The following is a 19,829-nucleotide window of genomic DNA, read 5'->3' as shown; positions in this document are numbered from 1 at the left end:
ACACACCCACACATCTAAAATACTATCCTATATTCTATAACATATTTAACATCTGCTTATTTTATTTATTTGAATTTTTGATTTGGTGATTTTTCATTTGTTTTAAATTGCAAATCTTTTTATATGTAAAGAATAACACTTTTACTTAAAAATATTTATGTACTATACACTTTTTAAAAACATTTATATGCGCCCTGGCCAGTTTGCTCAGCGGTTAGAGTGTTGGCCTGCGGTCCAGAGAGACCCGGGTTTGGTTTCCGCTAAGGGCAGGTACCTCGGTTACAGTTTGTCCCCAGCCCTGGTTGGGTTGTGCGGGTGGCAACCACTCAATGTGTCCCTTTCACATCAATGTTTCTCTTTCTCTCTTTCTCCCTCACTCTCCCTCCCACTCTATCTGAATAAAAAATGGAAAAAATGTCCTCAGATGAGGATTAAAAAAAACAAAAACAAAAACATTTATATGTGTGATTTCCTTTGATCTTCATGTTGACTGATATATATTTGATTAGTATGTGGTGAAGAGAAGATTAATATCCAGAAAATCTGAATCCAGACCTTATGTTCTTAAGTACAAAATTATAGTTTATTTTTTTCTTAGTTTATTTGAGCCAAAATTGATGACATATGCTTGGGGGCAAGATCTCAAATGCTCCTTTATGTTTTATTTTTATTGGGGGTCTTAAATATTCACAAATTAGAAGTTCTTGAATATATGTATTTTAATTTTTTTTTTATTTTAGAGAGGAAGGGAGAGGAAGAGAGAGATAGTAACATTGATGAGAGAGAACATCGATTGGTCACCTCCTGCATGCCCCCCACTGGGGATTTGGCCCACAACCTGGGCATGTGCCTTGACCAGGAATCAAACTGGTGACCTCTTAGTACATAGGTTGACGCTCAACTATTGAGCCACTTCGGCTGGACCTTTCATATATTTAAATGATTTTATTAAATCTAGAAACTTTCCTTGACTGTTGTGTAAAATGTAAATTTATGAAGCATGCAAATTTTACTTAATGTCATATTTGTCTGTTTTCATAAATATGTTTGATGAACATTTTTATTATGATCCTGTATATTTATTTAGATCATCTTATTGATCATACTATTCACTTATTTATTATTTTTTATCATATTGTTTAAGTCATTGATATGTATTTCTAAATTTTAGGTAAATTTGGAACTAGAGCTGCCTTAGACCAGTGTTTTTCAGATTTGACCGATGAGTTACCTGCATTAGATCATGAGGGTTATTAAATTTGCAATTATCTGTAAATATTTACTGAATATTTGAGGCTCTGACTCAATTGTCCGCATTTTGCATGCTTCAACTCAATTAATTGTGTTACACTCTCCATTTAAAAACCAGATTCTTAGAGATTATTTAATCTTATGTATGAATTTTATTGATAAGGAAACTGAGGCTCTCTTACACTTTTTTCCTTTGATTTGAAATGTGTTAACAGTTATTTCTCATGTACTTAGTAAGGGTTTGCAAAAGAATGCATTTTTAAACTAAAGATTGGTAACTATTTTAATATCCAAATATAGGTTTAAGTCATTTCACAGATTTTTGTCTTCATTTCTTTATATTCCTCTATGTCTGATAAAATTACATGATTTGATTTATAGTATAGTTCTCAAGGGAATCTCCAATCCATTATTATTTTTCTCCAAAATTATTTTATTAAAAAACTGGTGTGAATGATACTAAAAACTATAACCTTAGAGAGCTTATAAGTAAAATTGCTAACAAACTTAGTTTTAATGACAAATATTAATAAAGTATTTTTATAAAAGATGGTTAGAATTTGTGGAAGTTTCTATCTTTCCCCATCGTGAAGTTAGTAATAGTAATATCTGAATGATAAAATAATCCCTTCTAAAGGTTTACCTGGATTAATGGAGCAGCATGGATTTGAATGTGCTTGTAGCCAGTTGCTGTGTAACTTTGGACAAATCATTTCACTTTCATTTGTAATTTCTCCATCTATAAAATGAATATAATACACCTATAAGAAACGGATGTTTTGATATCAAATAATACGAGATATAAAATGACTTTTACGTAATAGGTATTCAACAAATGTTGATTCCTCCTTTTCCCTCTTCCTTCCATGTGTTTTATGGGTTAACTGATCTCTGTTGTACTGTACTTGAGTGAAGCTTCCACAGTTCTGAATCCAAAGCCATCTTCCCACCCAGCCCGGTGTTATCTCACCTTTTTCTTCCCCTCTGGAAGTGGATGTGTGAAGTGGGACACAAGGGAATAAAAAGCCATCATGTGTGCTGAAATCTTAATTGGAGAGAACCTCCTGTTAGCTTGACTTCCTTCTACTTGTAGTGGCAGCTGGATTTCCTTGGGGTAGGTTTTTTGGCCCTGAGGATATCTTTGTGTATGGGCACCTACAGATTGAAGTTTTGGTTATTAGCTGTATTTAAAATGAGCTATTAGCAATGTAAGTTCAGTTTGAGACTTATGTTTTGAATTTTTTTTTTTTATAGGCTCCAAAACTAAGGAAGGAGTGGTCCATGGTGTGACAACAGGTAAGCTCCATGGGCTCATGTCCAGGGAAGCGTTAGGAAATGTCTCGTAAGCTGTGTCAGCCTGGCACTTGCCACGCAGAATGGAACTGTGACCACCGCTGTGCCTGTGGAGGAGCAGTCTAAGGGAACATCAGCTCTGATTAGTCCCAATTCTTCATGAAATACTTTTAAATAGGTACAGATTTGTCATAAATAAATAAAACAATACCTTTAACTGTCAAGAATGATGACTCTGAATCGACCAACTATGTTTAACTGATAAAGTAGTATAGAATTTGAATATTCTGACTTAGGTAGGCCAGGAGTTTTCTACCTACAGTATCCAAGGAAAATAAATTCTCCTAGTTAGATAATCGCAAGATAAAATCCAGAAAATTCGACCTTACACTCTGTCTTTTTATGTTAGGACATTGTTATTTCAGTTGTCAGCTTCTGTATCACATTACAGGGAGATATAATTTTGCACTTAATCTGGACTTATTGACTCATGTCTTTAAGGGTGATTTAAAGATCAAAAAATAAATTATGATATGAACATATTCATTTTTTCCCTCCTGTATGTACAGTGTAAAGATCTTCCTATTACTGAAGATTTTCTGAAGGCTTTAATTTTTATATTGTTACATGTATACTCTGTCATTTTGTAGTGTAACTAATTTACTTATTCTTACAATGATAAAACCTAATGAAAGTATAATAAAGTACAAATGCATTTTATTGTGCAGTTTATATGCATTAAAATAGATTAAGATGTATACATATATAAATAATTATCTAGGTATTGCAAAAATAAATTTTCATGGCTGGCAAAAAATTCCGAGTCTGTAAAAAGGATCAAAATTTACTTTTGTATTCATGATTTTTGTAACAAGAAAATGTTCATTATCATGCACGATTTTCTATTCAGGTTCTTGGGGGGAAAAGTGACAACCTGAAGCTCATAATTCACTATTTTTAATGAATAAACATTCTAGAAATGTTTAAGAACATGCAATTTGCAGTACAGCTTTTCACTGGCATTTAAATTGAACTTTGCATATTGAATAGCCATTACTTCTTAGGAGGCATCAGCCATATTCCAGAAGTGGTAAAAGTCAAATATTAAGCATCACCTGCTGCGCTGTCTTCCTGATTTTAGACTCTAGGGCCACTTCATCTCCTTTCCCCATGGCCTGGGACCCGCAGTAAGCCTCTTCATCCTTACAGACCACCCATGCTTCCATGACCTACATAGTCTGTTTGAAACCAAAGTGCTTTGTCCACACTGCTTAATCATTTCCTCTCCCACCTGGTGACATGAACGCTGTACAGTAATCCTATGACTCGCAAGTAACACTGAACAGCTGACATGGTGTAACTCCTTGGGTTCCTCAGACTGGGACTTATCTGGAGAGAATATATACAAGCACAAAGCATAATAAAAAAATGTGTCTCTTTTTGCTTAGGAGATAGCCTGAGGGAAAAAATAGCACACCAAATTCCAGAAATGTGGAAAAAAAGCAGACAAAAATTAGTTTGCTGGGCAAAAAGAAAATACATCAAGCATTGCATAGATGGAGATTACAGATGCAAGGTCTACATTTTATGAGCATCAATGTTACCAGGTTTAGAAGAAGAGAGATTGTTTTATTTCTCCACTGTCTTTGAGTTGAAAGAGCAGATTCTCTTATCTTTTTCCACTATTTCATAGACCTCTTTAATAAAAACAAACATTTTTATTTGTGCTTTCTTTATTTGGTAATGGCATGGAGGGAACATGGAAAGATTAGTTCAGCAATTATATCGGATAGTGTCTTGGCTATTTTCGATATAAGATTAAATCTCTGCTTCTAAATCCAATTCTAAACTATTGATTCAATTTTCTAAATTTGTAACTTTTAAAAATATACTGAAAAACCATATTCTTTCTATTTTGTTTCTGAAAAGAAATTTTAGTTGTGTTCAACAAACCTCTTCACTTTCATACCTCATGTCTGGCCCTTTTGTTCTCATTAAAGTTACTGAAAATTAATCATATTAAAAATCCTCCTGTTTCTGTTTGGCCACTGTGGCTCAGTGTTGAGCATTGAACCATATGCACCAAAAGGCCACCAGTTCAATTACTGGTCAGGGCACATGCCCAGGTTGTGGGCCCGATCCCCGGTGGAGGGCTTGCGGGAGGCGGCCAATCAATGTTCTCTCTCATTGATGTTTCTCTCTCTCTCTCCCTCTCACTTACTCTTTCTCTAAAATCAATAAAGAAAAAAAATTTTTTTAAAAATCCCTCCTGTTTCAACTACCTGAGTTTTATGGAAAGACCAAAGGATCCTCATAAGCATCCTTCCTCCACGGTTTATTTCTGACAGTAACATACATGCATGAGTGTGGATGTGCCATGTGACTCAGAAGGAATGGTGAAAATGAACCATTGGGTGAGATAAAAAAATTGTCACTGGAACTGAAATTTAAGAAAAGACATCTTATGCTGAGTCTGCTACAACTGTAACTGCACCTGTAAGCATAGCTTTCTGCAACCTTTCCTTCGTAACATGTAAGCCACACTCAAATTGCTCATGGCTCCGAACGTGATAATTAAACTTAAAAACACCTTTTAGTGATTAAAACAAAATATCTTAGCAAAGATTTAGTATTTGGCTCCACACTCACTTAGACATCTCTAGCTTTTCTTTCTTCCAACTCTTCAGCTGTCTGTGGTGTATGTGCATATAGGTCTTTCGAACTTGACAGCCGGTGGAAGTAAAAGGATTTTAAGTTGCTGTCGTTCCATCGTCTCTTAATCTGCCATTGCTCTTGGTTTATCCCAGTGGCTGAGAAGACCAAAGAGCAAGTGACAAATGTTGGAGAGGCGATGGTGACAGGGATGACAGCAGTCGCACATAAGACAGTAGAGGGAGCCGGGAACATTGCAGCCGCTACTGGCTTTGGCAAAAAGGACCAGTTGGGCAAGGTATGGTTGCATGCATTTTACGTTGTACTTGTAAGCCTGTGAGATCACAATGTGTTTCCATGCAAGGCTCTAGACAGGAATAAGATGCTTAATTGGGGAGGGCTGGCGGACCCTCCCTATTAAAAAGTACTACTTTTATATGGGTATTCTTTCTTAAGGTATGAACCCAGATAAATGCCATGCAGATTGTACAATGATCATGATTGTTTCATTTTTCTGGAAGAAAGTTCATGAAATGAGCAATGTAATAAATGCCAAAGGAGCAGTGACATTTCAGGAAGAATGGGTGCTTTCATGTTGGCTGAGAACCTTGGCATTTCTCTTTATCAGAACGTAACAAATCGCTTTGTGCCCAGTTTCTGCATTTTCGAAATGAAGACCTTTTAGTTGATTTCTTTCTAATGACATCATCTCCCATTCAATGACATGTTCAAATATCATGTGACAGTTTATTGCCAAATTAATCTCTGTGGGAACTGAGGTACTTGAAATGCATAACAACCAGAAATCATGATGTTGGGGTGATATTTAAAATTCTCAGAAGTATTTTGACTTTGCCTCTTTGATGCAACTGTGACTCTAGTACAGTCGTATAAAAGATATTATGACTTTTGTTTTAATCAGGTAAGTAATAGAAAATGGGGTGTCAGCGGGAAGATGAAATTTTATCAATTTCATGACCACAGCAGCAGAACGATCTTTGCTTTCTCCCGGCTGCAGTGGCCTCCTGGCTGTTCCTTGGACAAATCAAGCACACCCTTGTCTTGGCTTCTCCACTGTCTGGAAAGGTCTTCACCATGACCCTATATTTGGTGCAGTCCCTCATATCCTCAAGTCTTTGGTAATGACAGCATCTCAATGAGGCCTGCCTGGACCCGCCTAAGCTGCCACATTCTCCTCACCTCTGCGAGTCCGAATCTCCCTGCCCTTAATTTTTTTCCTTTTCTGCCAAAGCATTATCACTTTTACAATAGTAAATAAGTTGTTTTGTATGTATCTTGTTTATTTTATCTCTCCCCTTCTACACTATAAGCACCATAAGGGGAGAATATATTTCACCCACTGCTATTTCACAAGGGTCCAGAAACATGCTTGGCATGTGGTAGGCAATTAATGAATATGTATTAAATTAAAAAGGAAAGAAAGGAAGGGGGTAAGTAAGCAGAATGACTTTCATTTCTGTGTCTTTAATAACTACAGAGATAGTATAGCACTGAGGCTGTTCAACCATCCATACATTATAATCACAAAGCTTTTGGAATAGATAACCTGAAAACTGTAAGAAGTAAGAAAGTAGCTTTTTTTTTGCTGGCAAACTGCTCTGAGTTGCCTGCACTCTATGCTATCCTATGTAGCTGGCCTACTTTGATGGATCATGAAAACACTGATGATAAAAAGGCAGGACTAAATAACCTGTGCCATACTTAGATTTTTATCACCTGGAGTTCCACTGTCTGGGGCAATTGATGCTGATTGTGGAAAATCTGGACTGGGCTTTCAGTGACGTTCCTCCACTAAAGCTTAAATGTGTGGTTGACAATGGTAGGACTCCTTTGTGCAGAATATGCTCCCCAAATAATCTTATTACTTGTGCTAATAACTGTAGTAATCCCTGTTTTCTAGCTGAAATCATAATTACATGTATAGCTTTATTACATTTCAAAAGCTAGGGGAGAGTTTCGATATTAGTACAGACAGAATTAACCTGTTTTGTGTCCTAGACCCTTTTGCCAATCTGATAGAAGCTATGGACATCTCTTCTTTCCACAACTGTACACTCACATAGACACACCAGAGGCTTAGTGGGGTCACGAAAGCCCACCCACAGAGCCCATGATGCAGAGTAGACCAATCTCCTGAGGGGATACAGGCAGGGAAAGTGACATCTGCAGGGGGAAGTCCCGTGTCACAGAGCCAGCTGTAGCAGACTGTATACCAGCAGTGCTTTTCCATCCATATGTCCCTGCCCCAACCAGTTCCTCAGAATCTAGCTTCCTGTGGGTTTTTAGAAACTGATTTATGACAACCAGATTTAACTGGAGAAATTCTTTTCTTTAGAATATTGAGAAACGAGCGAAACATGGATCCACCCTCCCCACTTAAAGCATACCATGTAAATTGCAAATAAGTCACGAGAGTGTTTTATTTCTTACAAAATTGGGCTTGTGTTTTACCTTTCCATAATACTGCTATTTATTTTAATATTTTAAAGCAGAAATCTAAATGATGTGACAAAATGAACCATTCGGAGATATTTCTCTTATGGGTACTTATAGATTCTTACACATTTCTAATATGAAAACAAAGCTATAAGACCTAGAAACTGCAGCATAGTTGCAGGAAATAAACATTGAACTGGGAGTTGAAATGGCTGGTTTTCGTCCCTGCTCTGTCACTAACCGGCTGGATGACCTTTTGCAGATTTTGTTAGACTCTCATCTAATGAGGACATTATACTAGAAAATTGTGTTAAAGCCCAATTTAGCAATAAATTTCGGAATTTCTATAACTTAAAGGAAGACACCAATAAACTTCTTTCATTGTAGTCATATCTATGGGGTGCCAAAAATCCTAGGGAGTTTAAATAAAATGGTTGCATTGTTCATTAGTTCATTTGCATTTGTTGCATTTGTTCATTAAATTATTTCAAATTAATTTAATTTTATCATTCAAATTTTGATCAAAGTGAATCTGGTGAATGGAAATAAGCAATTTAGTGTTGCTTTAACCATTTGCTACTGACCCCATCGAGAAACTCATTCTCATTCAAGAAGCACTGCTTATTCACTGTGTGCCAGGAACTTGACTAGTGAGGTTAAAACACCGAGAAAACCATGCCTCGCTTTTCTCTTCATTTAGCTTATAGTCTAGTATAAAGATCAATAATAATCACCACACAGTAATTGTGTAATTATGAACTGGGATAAATGCAATGGAGTACATAATGCTGAGAATATCTATAAGGTGACTTATCCCAGCTGCTGTGGGGTAGGGATAAGAGAGCATCACAGCCCTGGCCAGTTTGGCTCAGCGGTTAGAGCGTCGGCCTGCGGTCTGGAGAGACCCGGGTTCGGTTCCCGCTAAGGGCACGTACTTCGGTTGCAGTTTGTCCCCGGCCCTGGTTGGTCGTGCGGGTGGCAGCCACTCGATGTGTCCCTTCACGTCGATGTTTCTCTCTCTCTCTCCCTTCCTCTCTCTCCCTCCCACTCTATCTGTACAAAAATGGAAAAATATCCTTGGGTGAGGATAAAAAAAAAAAAAAAAGAGAGCATCACAGCCCTGGCCGGTTTGGCACAGCGGTTAGAGCGTCGGCCTGTGGTCCTGAGAGACCCGGGTTCGGTTCCCGCTAAGGGCATGTACCTCGGTTGCAGTTTGTCCCTGGCCCTGGTTGGTCGTGCGGGTGGCAGCCACTCGATGTGTCCCTTTCACATCGATGTTTCTCTCTCTCTTCCTCTCTCCCCCTCCCACTCTACCTGAATAAAAAATAGAAAAATGTCCTCAGGTGAGGATAAAAATAAATAAAAAAAAAAGAGAGAGAGCATCACAAAGTCTTCCCTGAGCAAGTAATGATCTAAAAAAAATGACGGGCAATTAATAAACAAGCAGGAGTTGAAGGAAAAGCATTCCAGGCAAGAGCAAGAATATTAGGAAATCTCACGTGGTATGAAGGGGACACCAGCAGCTGAAAGGGGGCTGTGGCTGGAGCAGAGGAAACTGGGAGCAGGAGGGTGGGGAATGTGTGGGGCACATCACGGCTGGCCTTGTTAAGAATGTTGGTTTTTATTCTAAGAATAAAGGAACCTATTAAAGCTTTTTAAGCAAAGATGTCAGGTTCTAGGTTTGCATGCTGAAAAGATATCTCTGCCTGAATGAAAGGAAACAGATTAAAAGGAGGTCAGAGTGGTTAACCGGGAATAATTTGTGGGTTGTGATGGAAAGAGGAAGCTACTAGTCAAATACAGTGTTGGTGGGAGAAGAGGGAAAAAATAGATCAGTTCAAAGACTATGTAGAAGGTAGTATCAACAAGATTTGGTGATATTTTTCATGAGGTTTGGGAAGACAGGATGTGACAAGTAGGGCTACTAAACATTAGATTGGAGAGTGAAATCATGGTGGTGCTATTCTGTTGGTGGTTGGTGCCTCTTGGATATCAGGAACACTGCAAGGGGAATGGCTGTGCTAATGTTCAGCCTTCATGTCTTTTAAGGATATTTGGCCCATCATTCCCTGATTGAGGAGACAAAGTGTCTTGCCTCCCTCTCTCCCTCCCTCCCTCCCTTCCATCCATCCATCCATCATCCATCCATCCATCCATCCATCCATCCATCTATCCATCCATCTTTCTTCTGTTTTGTGCAGTCTTGGTTTGTTTGTATTTAAACCAAGAACTCTAGTAAGTTCATTTTTATTTTCTCTCTCCTTTTTTTCTCTTGGCTAAATTGATCTCTTTGTGACATGCTAGACTTGGTGTATTCGCTCTCCTTTTGATGTTAACAGATATAATCACAGATACCTAAGTGTTTTTATGAATTTGATCATATAAATGAATCCACCTTTAGTAATAATTTCTAATTAGAAGATATTAGATTAAAGGACAAATATGTCTTGAATTTTAAGAATTTGTTTTGTCAAATATTAACTTCTCTATTTAATACATCAGAATAATATATCTTCTGATCTGTATTTTTACCTGTGAACACACAAGTGTTTATCAGCCATACAGTTCGTTTTCTGGAGCTCATTTATTTGATTGGCATAGTAGAAACAGACTACAAATGCATTGGCAGAGGTATTCAAATTATTTTTTGTTTGTTTTTGTTTTTAAATATGTTTGTACTGATTATTTTTGGAGAGAGAGAGGAAGGGAGAGAGAGATAGAAACATTGATGTGAGAGAGAAACATCGATCAGCTGCCTACAGTACAACCCCCACTGGGGAGCGAGCTGGAAACCTGGGCATGTGCCCTGACTGGGAATTGAACCAGAACCTCTCAGTCCATGGGACGTCGCTAAGTCCACTGAGCAACACCAGCTATGAGGTATTCAAGTTCAAATAAATAGTGATGTTATGCAGAGAAAAGTATTTGCCACATCTGTTGAAAACAAGTGAACTGCTAGTTCCAACATTATTATATAGAAAGTAACTTGAGTAAGAGTTGTTTAGCAGTGCTGCTGTGTTTAACATCTACAGCTCTTCACTGGAACAGTTGTTCCATCTCAACTCCTCCGCAGTGCTTTGCATGTGGCTCTGCTCAAATGAGTGTTTCTTTCATGTTATCTGGGATGCTTTGGAAGACTTGGATCGTCAGTATCCCTGAAGTTTATAGTTTTGTAATTTTCTGGGTTTACAGAGAATGAAAGTTTTGAATAAAATACCAAGTCACTATATTTGACAAATAGTACAGTGGCCACCTTCATTATCACATTCTATTTAGGCACTGGCCAATCTACAAAGAGATTAATAGTTTTTGTGCAAGAAAAAATTTGAAAATATTTATAACCTCAGATATTTGAAATATTCTGGTTCATCTGTTTTCTCTTTTTTTTTCTTCAAAATCAAAATAAAGTTTTCTAAACAATGTCAGTGTAGAAAAAGTAGATCAGATGATAAAAAATGTAAAATGTTGGTTTAAAATGGATAGATGTCTACATACTCTGTAATCCTGCCGTGACTCACAAGGGAATAGCCAACAAAGTGTGTGCTCAATGAATAAAACAAAGCAGGACAGAAAAATGTCAGATTTGACATGATGATCTACAACATGGAGGCATCCTTCTGCTCAATTCCTTTGATTTACTAGAGCTATCATATTTAGCTTGACGCAAATTTATTTTTAAACACTTGAGTGTTTTGGACCTTTTTATTAAATGATTAATCAGATGATGAATGTTGCCATCAGCTAAGTCATTTTATGTTGACTTCACAAATAAGCCAAAGGTCACAGACAACCTTTCAGATTTCTTTGAAGAAGTATACACAGATCATAGGCGTAATCTTAACAGAATGCATAAGAAGGTAATTAGAGACGTCAAGATTAGTTGAGATATTTTATTTTACAGTAAACATCCTCCTTACATGTTTAATAATGATTGATATAGTGGCTCAAATATTTAAAAGTTTGAGTCTTGCCTTTGAGCTTGATTCAGAAGATAACCAACGTGACTGCTAGTTATAGTTATACCTAGGCTAAAGGATTTATGGCACAATAAATTGCCTGATTTGTATTCCTGTTGGGATCAGAATATACCATTAATAGCATTGTAATCTTAGATTAAAGCACAATGTGGTAATCAAAGAAAAAACCTAATTGACTGAATTAATACATATATACGTGTATATATGTGTGTACATATATGTATGTATGTATATATATTTATATATATAAAATCAGTAACATTTTGACATGTGGCATGTAAAAATCAATATTTTATACTCGTGTGAGAGTCTACTAATGTAGATATACTGTCTCTACCTTAGAAACACATCTGTTATGATGGGCTTTCTTTGTATTTAATAATATTTTCCTGGGATGGGTGTAGATGAGTCATGTTCCTAATGACCGTTAATCCTGTAGGGTTGAAAATAGGAAAGAATACTTTAATTATATATAAAGAGGTAAGGACATAGGCTTATGGTTATGTTTTACCTAAAATTCAGTAGCATTCAGTCATTTAATGTGCACTGTCTATGTGCCGGGCACGCTGCAGGGCCCTGTGGGGAATGCAGAAGCGAGGCGCACGTGCATGGCTCCTGCCTTTGAGAAACGTGGTCTGGGGAAGCAGACGGACATGTTTACCCTGGGGCAAAGGAGCATCTCTCGTCTTTGAAAACATGTATTTGTAACAGCTACACATCCATCATAAGGAAAAAAAAAGGTTTTTATTAGAAATGAGAGAGACCTATTTTTCAATACATATTACACTTTAAATTTTGTTTTTGTCAGTATACTATGAAATTACCCATATACAAAGAGATAAGAGCCATAATACTTCAGCTGTTTAGACACACAAAATAAAAATACTTCCACTGTGCCCTAGGCCCAGTGGTTAATAATCTGTAAGCATTCCAACCATGCAATATATTCATGACATCAAGTCCAGTTTCAGTCTTCAGAGAACTGACTGTGGTGATAGTTCTGTTCGTCTGAGGAATATATTACAGCAAGAGTATGATAAAACTGCTTCACGGCACATGGACGACAGCTTTAAATCACATTTGTGCAGTTGGTTTATTACTTCATATATGCTCAGCATGGAGTAAAATTCTACTGAATGCCATGTGAGAGCAATGGTCATACTTGTATGAAGCCATCTTCCTTGTGCATGCACTAATAGCTACTGATAACGTGTCTTCACATGTAAAGATGACATGATATTTTTGATACTTTATTAAAATTAAAGATGCTACTATTTGTAGGTTAATTTCAGACTTAGGTGCTTCTTTTCTAATTTCTCACCATCTGAGCCATATTTTCACCTTGTAATTCAATGGAAAACCTGGAAAAAAATAACATTGCCCTGGCTGGTTTGGCTCAGGGGTTAGAGCATCGGCCCGCAGACCAAGGGGTTGCAGGTTCGATTCCAGTCAAGGGCACATACTTCAGTTGCGGTTCAGTCCTGGCCCTGGATGGAGTTGTGCAGGAGACAGCCAATCCAAGTGTCTCTCTCACATCGATGTTTCTCTCCTTCTCTCCTGTCCTTCCACTTTATCTGCAAATCAATGGAAAAGTGTCCTCAGGAGAGGATTAAAAAAAATTAATATGTTAGGTGACAGACATAAAGGGAATAAGGTATGTTTATATATTATGACATACAATAGTCTTATTCCAAACTTCAATGAAAATAAACTTGTTTGTACATAAAAAGAAATAACTTGATGTATCCTGCTTCATAAATTAGTGTTTAGTTTTTTTAAATTTTCAAACAGTTGATAATGTGTTTGCTTTATCAAGAGAAAATAAAAAAAGAAGTTCTATTCTCAAATATTCAAAATATACAAAAATCTAGGACAGAATATGTTCATTTGAATTCAAAGAAATATAAAGTAAATAAGATGCCAAGTGTGTTTTGCATGTAAATACACAATTATGAGGACCAGAGATGGATGATCCATCTTATCAACCTAATTGTTCTTCTATGAGGGAAAAATGAATTGTTTGTCCACAATATAAAGTAATTCTTTTATGTCCTGGCTAGCATGGCTCAGTGGTTAGAGCATTGGCCTGAGCACCAGGGGGTTGCTGGTTCCATTCCCGGTCAAGGGAATGTACCTGGGTTGCAAGTTTGATCCCTGGTCCTGGTTGGGGTGCTTGCGGGAGGCAACCAATTGATGTGTCTCTCTCACATCGATGTTTCTCTGCCCCTTCCTCTTCCCCTCTACCCCTCTTCCTCCCCCTCTCTTTCACTCTGAAAAAAATCAATGGAAAAAAATATTCTTGGCTGAGTATTTAAAAAATAAAGTAATTCTTTTATAAGGAACTTTACTAAATCTTTACCAAACATTTGAATATTTAAGTTACAATTGAAACACCTCTCTATCAGGCTATGATGGAGTCACTAACAGATATTTATAAATATCCCAAAAGTAGTATTTAATTCTTTTTAAGGCTATAGTGTATATTAGTGCAAAGAACACTGAACTATAAATTATGTTTGCTGAATAAATAATTAAATGAATAAGAAAAAAATAAAAAGGAATATATATTTTATCTTCCTGATTAGAGGGGGACACTGTCTCACCTTTCTTTTGTGTTCTTCATACTAACACAGTATGATGACTCTATTTGGAATTTACTTTAAAATAAATTCAGTTGCAACTTTATGGATTGTGAAGAATAATGTGAACTTTTAATTTAAGCAAATCAAATAGATTTTAGCTATCTAGGCTTACAAGGAAATGGTAAAAGTCTGACAATCTATAATAGTAAATCACCTCCAATTTACATATATAAAGTATATATATATATATATTTCATCATTGGGAATCTTCAAAAAAAATGTCCTTTCAATATACATGAATGCCACATAGGTTTTCTGAGTATGTCCATAAAGCTTTATCTGAGGCTCTTGTTTTTGCTTAGCGGATTGTGTTAATGTTGCCTGCTCATGAGGTAACTCGTGTTTGCACTTGCATTATCTATTTCAATTTTTGAAACTCAGGGTGGCACTTTATTCAATGCATTCAAAATCTACTGTAGTTACAACAGACAAAATAAAATAAGATACAAACAAATTTCTACTTGAAGTAGCTAGAGAATGGCTATCTGCTGGTTCAAATGAGTGCAGCTCAGAACCTAACACTTCTGGTCCTTCTAAAAGAGCTTCCTCACATTGATTCACCTTCCAGGCTTTCGGGGCAACTAAAAGATAAAACAGTCCCTGGTATAAAAAAAAAACTCCAACTAGAACATGTAAAGTGTATGTTTCAAAAGGTGATTGCTATACTGTATACCACACCAAACAAATTACTGAAATATATAATATGTATAAAATATAATATGTAGCACATATGTACAAAGTTTTATTTAAATTCATTATGTATTAAGTATTCTGAAGTTTATTTAGATTGTTTCAGTTTCATACACAATTACAAAAAAAAATAGCCAGTGACCTGAGATAACTTCTGTGTAAAATTGCCGGTCAACAATGTGTTAATACAATTGTTGTCTCCAGGAGAATTGGGGAAGGTACACACTTCCTTCTGTGTCACTGAGTTTTAGGCATAATTGCCATGCGAAGCATATAATATCATTTAAAATGCTTTATCTTTAATTGCTAATACTATGACTTACGTAAAGGAGGCTCCTTTAAAAAATAATCTCCACCAAATACTAGTAACTGCTTCTAGTAACAGTCCTTCTTTCACAGTGTTCTTCTTGCAAAGGGGAATTAACATTTTTGAGTTTGAAACAAAGCCAAGTTCATAAGCATTCTGACTAAGGCTGCTCTGTCTCTGATTTGATCCACCATGATAGCCAGCTGGCCTTTATCTTCCTATGGGGTTTCTGGTTTACCTGCACCATTTGGTTTGGTCATGTCTAGGGAAAGCAAGGCTGAGTATAGAGGACACACGTTTCAAGTCAGGGACGGTGGAATTGCTCTTGTCTCTCTCCCTGTGCTGGATGATGTCACCTCACCCCTCTGAGCACAGATTTTCTCATCTGGTAAATAGAAGTGTTGGATTAGATGAGTTCAAAATGTTTCTAGTCTGTGTTTCATGCCTTGAATTTTAGGTTAATTTGTTCAATCACACATTGCCAGACCTCTGGCAACTCATTTCACCTTTCCAAGCCAAGGCCACTCGTCTGTGACTGGCCAGCCGCGGCCCAGAGTCAGAGTGTGAATTAAATGAAATGGTGCAGACAAAAGATAAACAGTGAACTGTAATGTGTTATACGGTTAAAACATTTTGCTAAGAAAAGCCTACTTTCTCTAAGAGTTGTGTTAGATAAATGATGGTAGAAGATTTTCTCCATATTTGTTGACAGTTGAATGATTTTTTGTAGGTAAATTGTATAACACAAAGAGGAAAAAGCTATTTCCTAAACATTCCACTTTATTTAACTAGATAAAGTGAAGTCAATGCCACTATTTGTCCTTAGATTTCCCCAAAATAATGTGGTTCCATTCAATATAACAAATATGTTGTAATTAGAAAGAAATAATTTAGCAAAACACTGGAATAAACAAAGTTAGAAAAGCTTCTCTTTTAAACTGAAAACAGTCTCAGAGCCCTCTCATGTTAGGGCTGCAGGTGCTGCCTTCTGGATGCCGAGCCCAGGGAGACTAGTTCTAGGTGTTCAGGGAAACGCAGGTTGGAGATGCCCTGAGCTAACTAACTGTCCCCGCCTGCTCTTTTCCTCCTTCTCTTAATAATGGCGGGTTTTTAGGTCCTGGATTAGAGATATTTAGAGAGATTATCAGGGCTCAGCATCTCATATCCTATTCTGCTATAGCCATTTTCTGTAAGCTCCCTCTGGACAAGGCTGAAGGAACCACCCTCTTCATTCACATGAGGCTTTTATGCCAAATTATCATAAAGCTCCCTTCTGACCTAGACAAGGGTAGGTCTAAGCGGTTCACAATTGTGAGGATTGGCTGAGGCATCTTCTGGGCTCTTTTATCTTAAACACAGAGGCAGTGAAGTCCTTAATTTGAAGGAGGACAGAGGGTTTCTCCTCAAGCTGATTTTCCATGCCAGAACTTTCTAGAATAAAACAGTTTCAGAGAAGGAACAACCCCAAGGTCATCTGAATTTGATACTTTCATGATGAGCACCAAGGCTTAGTTTATGATCTTTAAGACCTTGTGTTTAATCTTATTTTGGTTATTTCCAGTATAACAGACTTATCATATAAGTATCCAGTCAAATTCAAGATTAATTTGTTGCCAGAGCTTAATAGGAACTTAAAATTTCTTTTCCCTAAATTCGCTCGAAAGTGGGGTGGTATGTCTACAAAGGGTAAAGAAGGAAGGATCAGAACAAGAATATCCGTGTTCTCGATGGGATCTGGTCCTCATTACACACGGCCACGAATGTCCGGGGGAGAGTCTCTGATGTGGCACGCTATGCAGTCTAAATGTGCTTGGCTGGTCCCCCCTCACCTCAGGGGTCTAGGATAACCACACTCTCCCGTCACTCACTGCATTTATCCTCTGGTTTTCTCTTGGCCAGTCCCTGCCCACTCTTTTTTCCCAGGCCTGATCTGGGCCCATGGGAAACCCAGGAATCCCTGGCACACCAGCCTCGATTCTGAGGGATCAGGGTGTGTGGGGAGTGAGCTTTCATCCTCCAATGTGGCACGTCAGCCCCCGTGCCTGTGTGGTTGTTTGCACACACTGTTGGCACTGAGGAACATCAGCAGGTCCTGCTCCTCCAGCAGCGTCCCACCAGGAAACAAGACATGAGTCTGCCCTGCTCACGGACATCTCCAACCTCGTGGGTTATCACTGGCCTCCACAGAAGCCATGCTCCACTGATACTTCCCTTTACATCTCTGCCTGGAAACCTCTTCTCCTTTTTCCTTTTTATACTTTACTGGCGGAAAAATAATGAAAGTGTCTGGCTAAGAATTTAGCTTTGTTGTCTCAACTGTGACAACAAAAGATTATTTCCCAGCAGTAATTGCACCTTCTACTTAGATGTGGGAGAGGGAAGGAACCAGCTAGCACCTGTGGTTCACATTTTCAGCAATTTTATGTAAGGAGATGTCTACTCAATCACCAGTAATGTGGTTGGAGAATAAGTTGATACAAATTATTCTTGTGGACATAGTGAAAATATACAGTGATACCTTGGTTCTCGAACATAATTCGTTCCAGGAGGACGGTCGAGAACCGAATTGTTCGAGAACCGAAGCAATGAAACCAATAGGAAAGCGTGACTCCACAAAGCGTGACTCTCTCTCTGCACTCACACTGATGACGCAAGCAAGGCGCACTGGGCCGAATGAACGCCATTCGGCTCAACTCGGCTCATCTCAGAAGTTCCAGTTCCAAATATTTGTTCGGATTCCGAGACAAAAGTTTCTCGAATCTCCTGGTCGAATACCGATTTGGTCGAAAACCGAGGCGTTCGAGAACCGAGGTATCACTTATCTTGAAATGATGCATATCCTTTGACTCAACAATTTCACTTCTAAATTTAAATGATCATAAATTTAAACATAAGGGTGTTCATCTTAGCATTGATTGTAATAGAAAATTGAAATAAAAAAGCCAGAAGTTTGCAGCAGGGGCTTAGTTAAATGCGCCGTGGTTGATCCATCCATTGGTGAGCAGCCGCTGAAATGTTGGTGTAGGACAGTCATGAATGGAGTGGAAGGATGCTCTTGCTGAATTAAGTGAAAAGAACAGATTATAAAACAATATGAACAGTTTGTATATAGAACCTATTTTTAGTCTTAAAAACATCCGTACATGATGTATACATATATGTATTAAGATCTGAAGAAAGAGCTCTGGGCTTTCTGGTTTTCCTCAATGAAGCTCTGTTTGCATTTCCGACTGAATAATTCTTTGCTTTGGGGAACTGTCTCTTTCGCGGTAGGATGTGTCCCAGTCCCAGGCCAAACTTATGAAGTGCCAGGAGCACTCCCTGGCGCCGTGACAACCACAAACGGCCCTCCCACCTTGCCCTTGAGGGAACACTGCAAACAAGTGACTGTTTCTGGGTCATGGATTACATTTTATCGTCTCCCTTTGCTTATATTTTATAAAATTTTCTTTAATACATATGTATTTATAATAAAAGCCTAATATATAGTATTTATCATACTTCACACTAAACATTTACATGACTAAGCATTCTGGTGCTTTAACCATAATTAGAACCTGAAGATGCTTATTTTCCTTTTTAGTGTCCCAGTTCCCACTCACATTTATTCAATTGATTTAAAAAAAATTATCTTAACTTCAAAGTTCTTAAAAGTGCAAGTATAGTTATAGTATTTGCTATTTACCCATTCGCCTATTTATCAATTCATTCATGTGACCCATGTTTGTGAAACTTACACTATGTGTAAAATACTATGCTGAACACCATCAGAAATATATTGATATATAAGACCAAATTCTTGCACTCTAGGCGTTGATATCTAGCTGCTAATTATAATCAGTGTAAGTAGGAGTGTGTTAGTCTGTTATTATTACAGACCTTGCTCACAGATTTCTTCCCCAACCTCCTTCTCTTCCAAGTTTCAAGTAAGGCTGTCCATGAGTGACGTATCCTAGCACTCACTGTCTCCTATTATTTCTCCAAAAAAAAAAAAAAAAGTGGTTTTAATACGCCTCTTTTATTTATTCTTCTTGATTCCAATTATCAAACCAAATTAAAATACCAGCATTTCATCCATTTTCTACAATGCTATCTAATAATACTGTATACCAAATCCAAATTTCAAGATTTTTTCAGGAGTAATGGGTTGTAATGCCCAAATGAATTGAATAATTTATTTGCTCTCCCATTTGGGGTAAGTGTGCCTAATCATTGAAACATTCACAATTTGATTTTTCAAAATTTAATTATAAATTTTGTGGACTCTGAGAAATCGGTCATCTTCTTCTATTTATGTGTCTTCAAAACTTTGCCTTTCTTGTTGTATGTAATATACTTTATCCACAGCTTGCCCAAATCCCTGATCTTACAAATAACCTTTCCATGTTTTTGCTAGCATATATGCTAATATACAGTAAACTGTAAAAGTATACTTTTTTTGGTTGACTTTTTTACTGTAGTCATTTTAATTCAACTGAAATTAGATAAGCCTATCCACAGTGTACGGTTTATTTTGCTTATGAAAAAGACCTTGTACTGGGACTAAGGCAGCCTTTATAT

General features: G+C 37.3%; 1 protein-coding gene across 10 annotated transcripts in view; it reads left to right on the top strand.

Moving 5' to 3' along the window:
- The window catches only part of SNCA (synuclein alpha), a 111,111-nt gene that overhangs the window by 10,109 nt on the left and 81,173 nt on the right, over nucleotides 1–19,829 (top strand). For 8 of the 10 annotated variants that reach the window (XM_036260236.1, XM_036258761.1, XM_036257988.1 and 5 more), the window contains exons 3-4: nucleotides 2,506–2,547; nucleotides 5,352–5,494. In XM_036260236.1, the coding sequence (XP_036116129.1) occupies nucleotides 2,506–2,547; nucleotides 5,352–5,494 (185 nt within the window). Of the gene's footprint in view, nucleotides 1–2,505; nucleotides 2,548–5,351; nucleotides 5,495–6,214; nucleotides 6,311–12,202; nucleotides 12,338–19,829 lie in introns of those variants that run through there. The other 2 variants (XM_036259538.1, XM_036260945.1) reach the window with 2 other exon arrangements.

Source organism: Molossus molossus, unplaced genomic scaffold (assembly GCF_014108415.1).
Source record: "Molossus molossus isolate mMolMol1 unplaced genomic scaffold, mMolMol1.p scaffold_m16_p_1, whole genome shotgun sequence".
NCBI lineage: Eukaryota > Metazoa > Chordata > Mammalia > Chiroptera > Molossidae > Molossus > Molossus molossus.
This window is presented reverse-complemented; position numbering and strand designations above follow the sequence as displayed.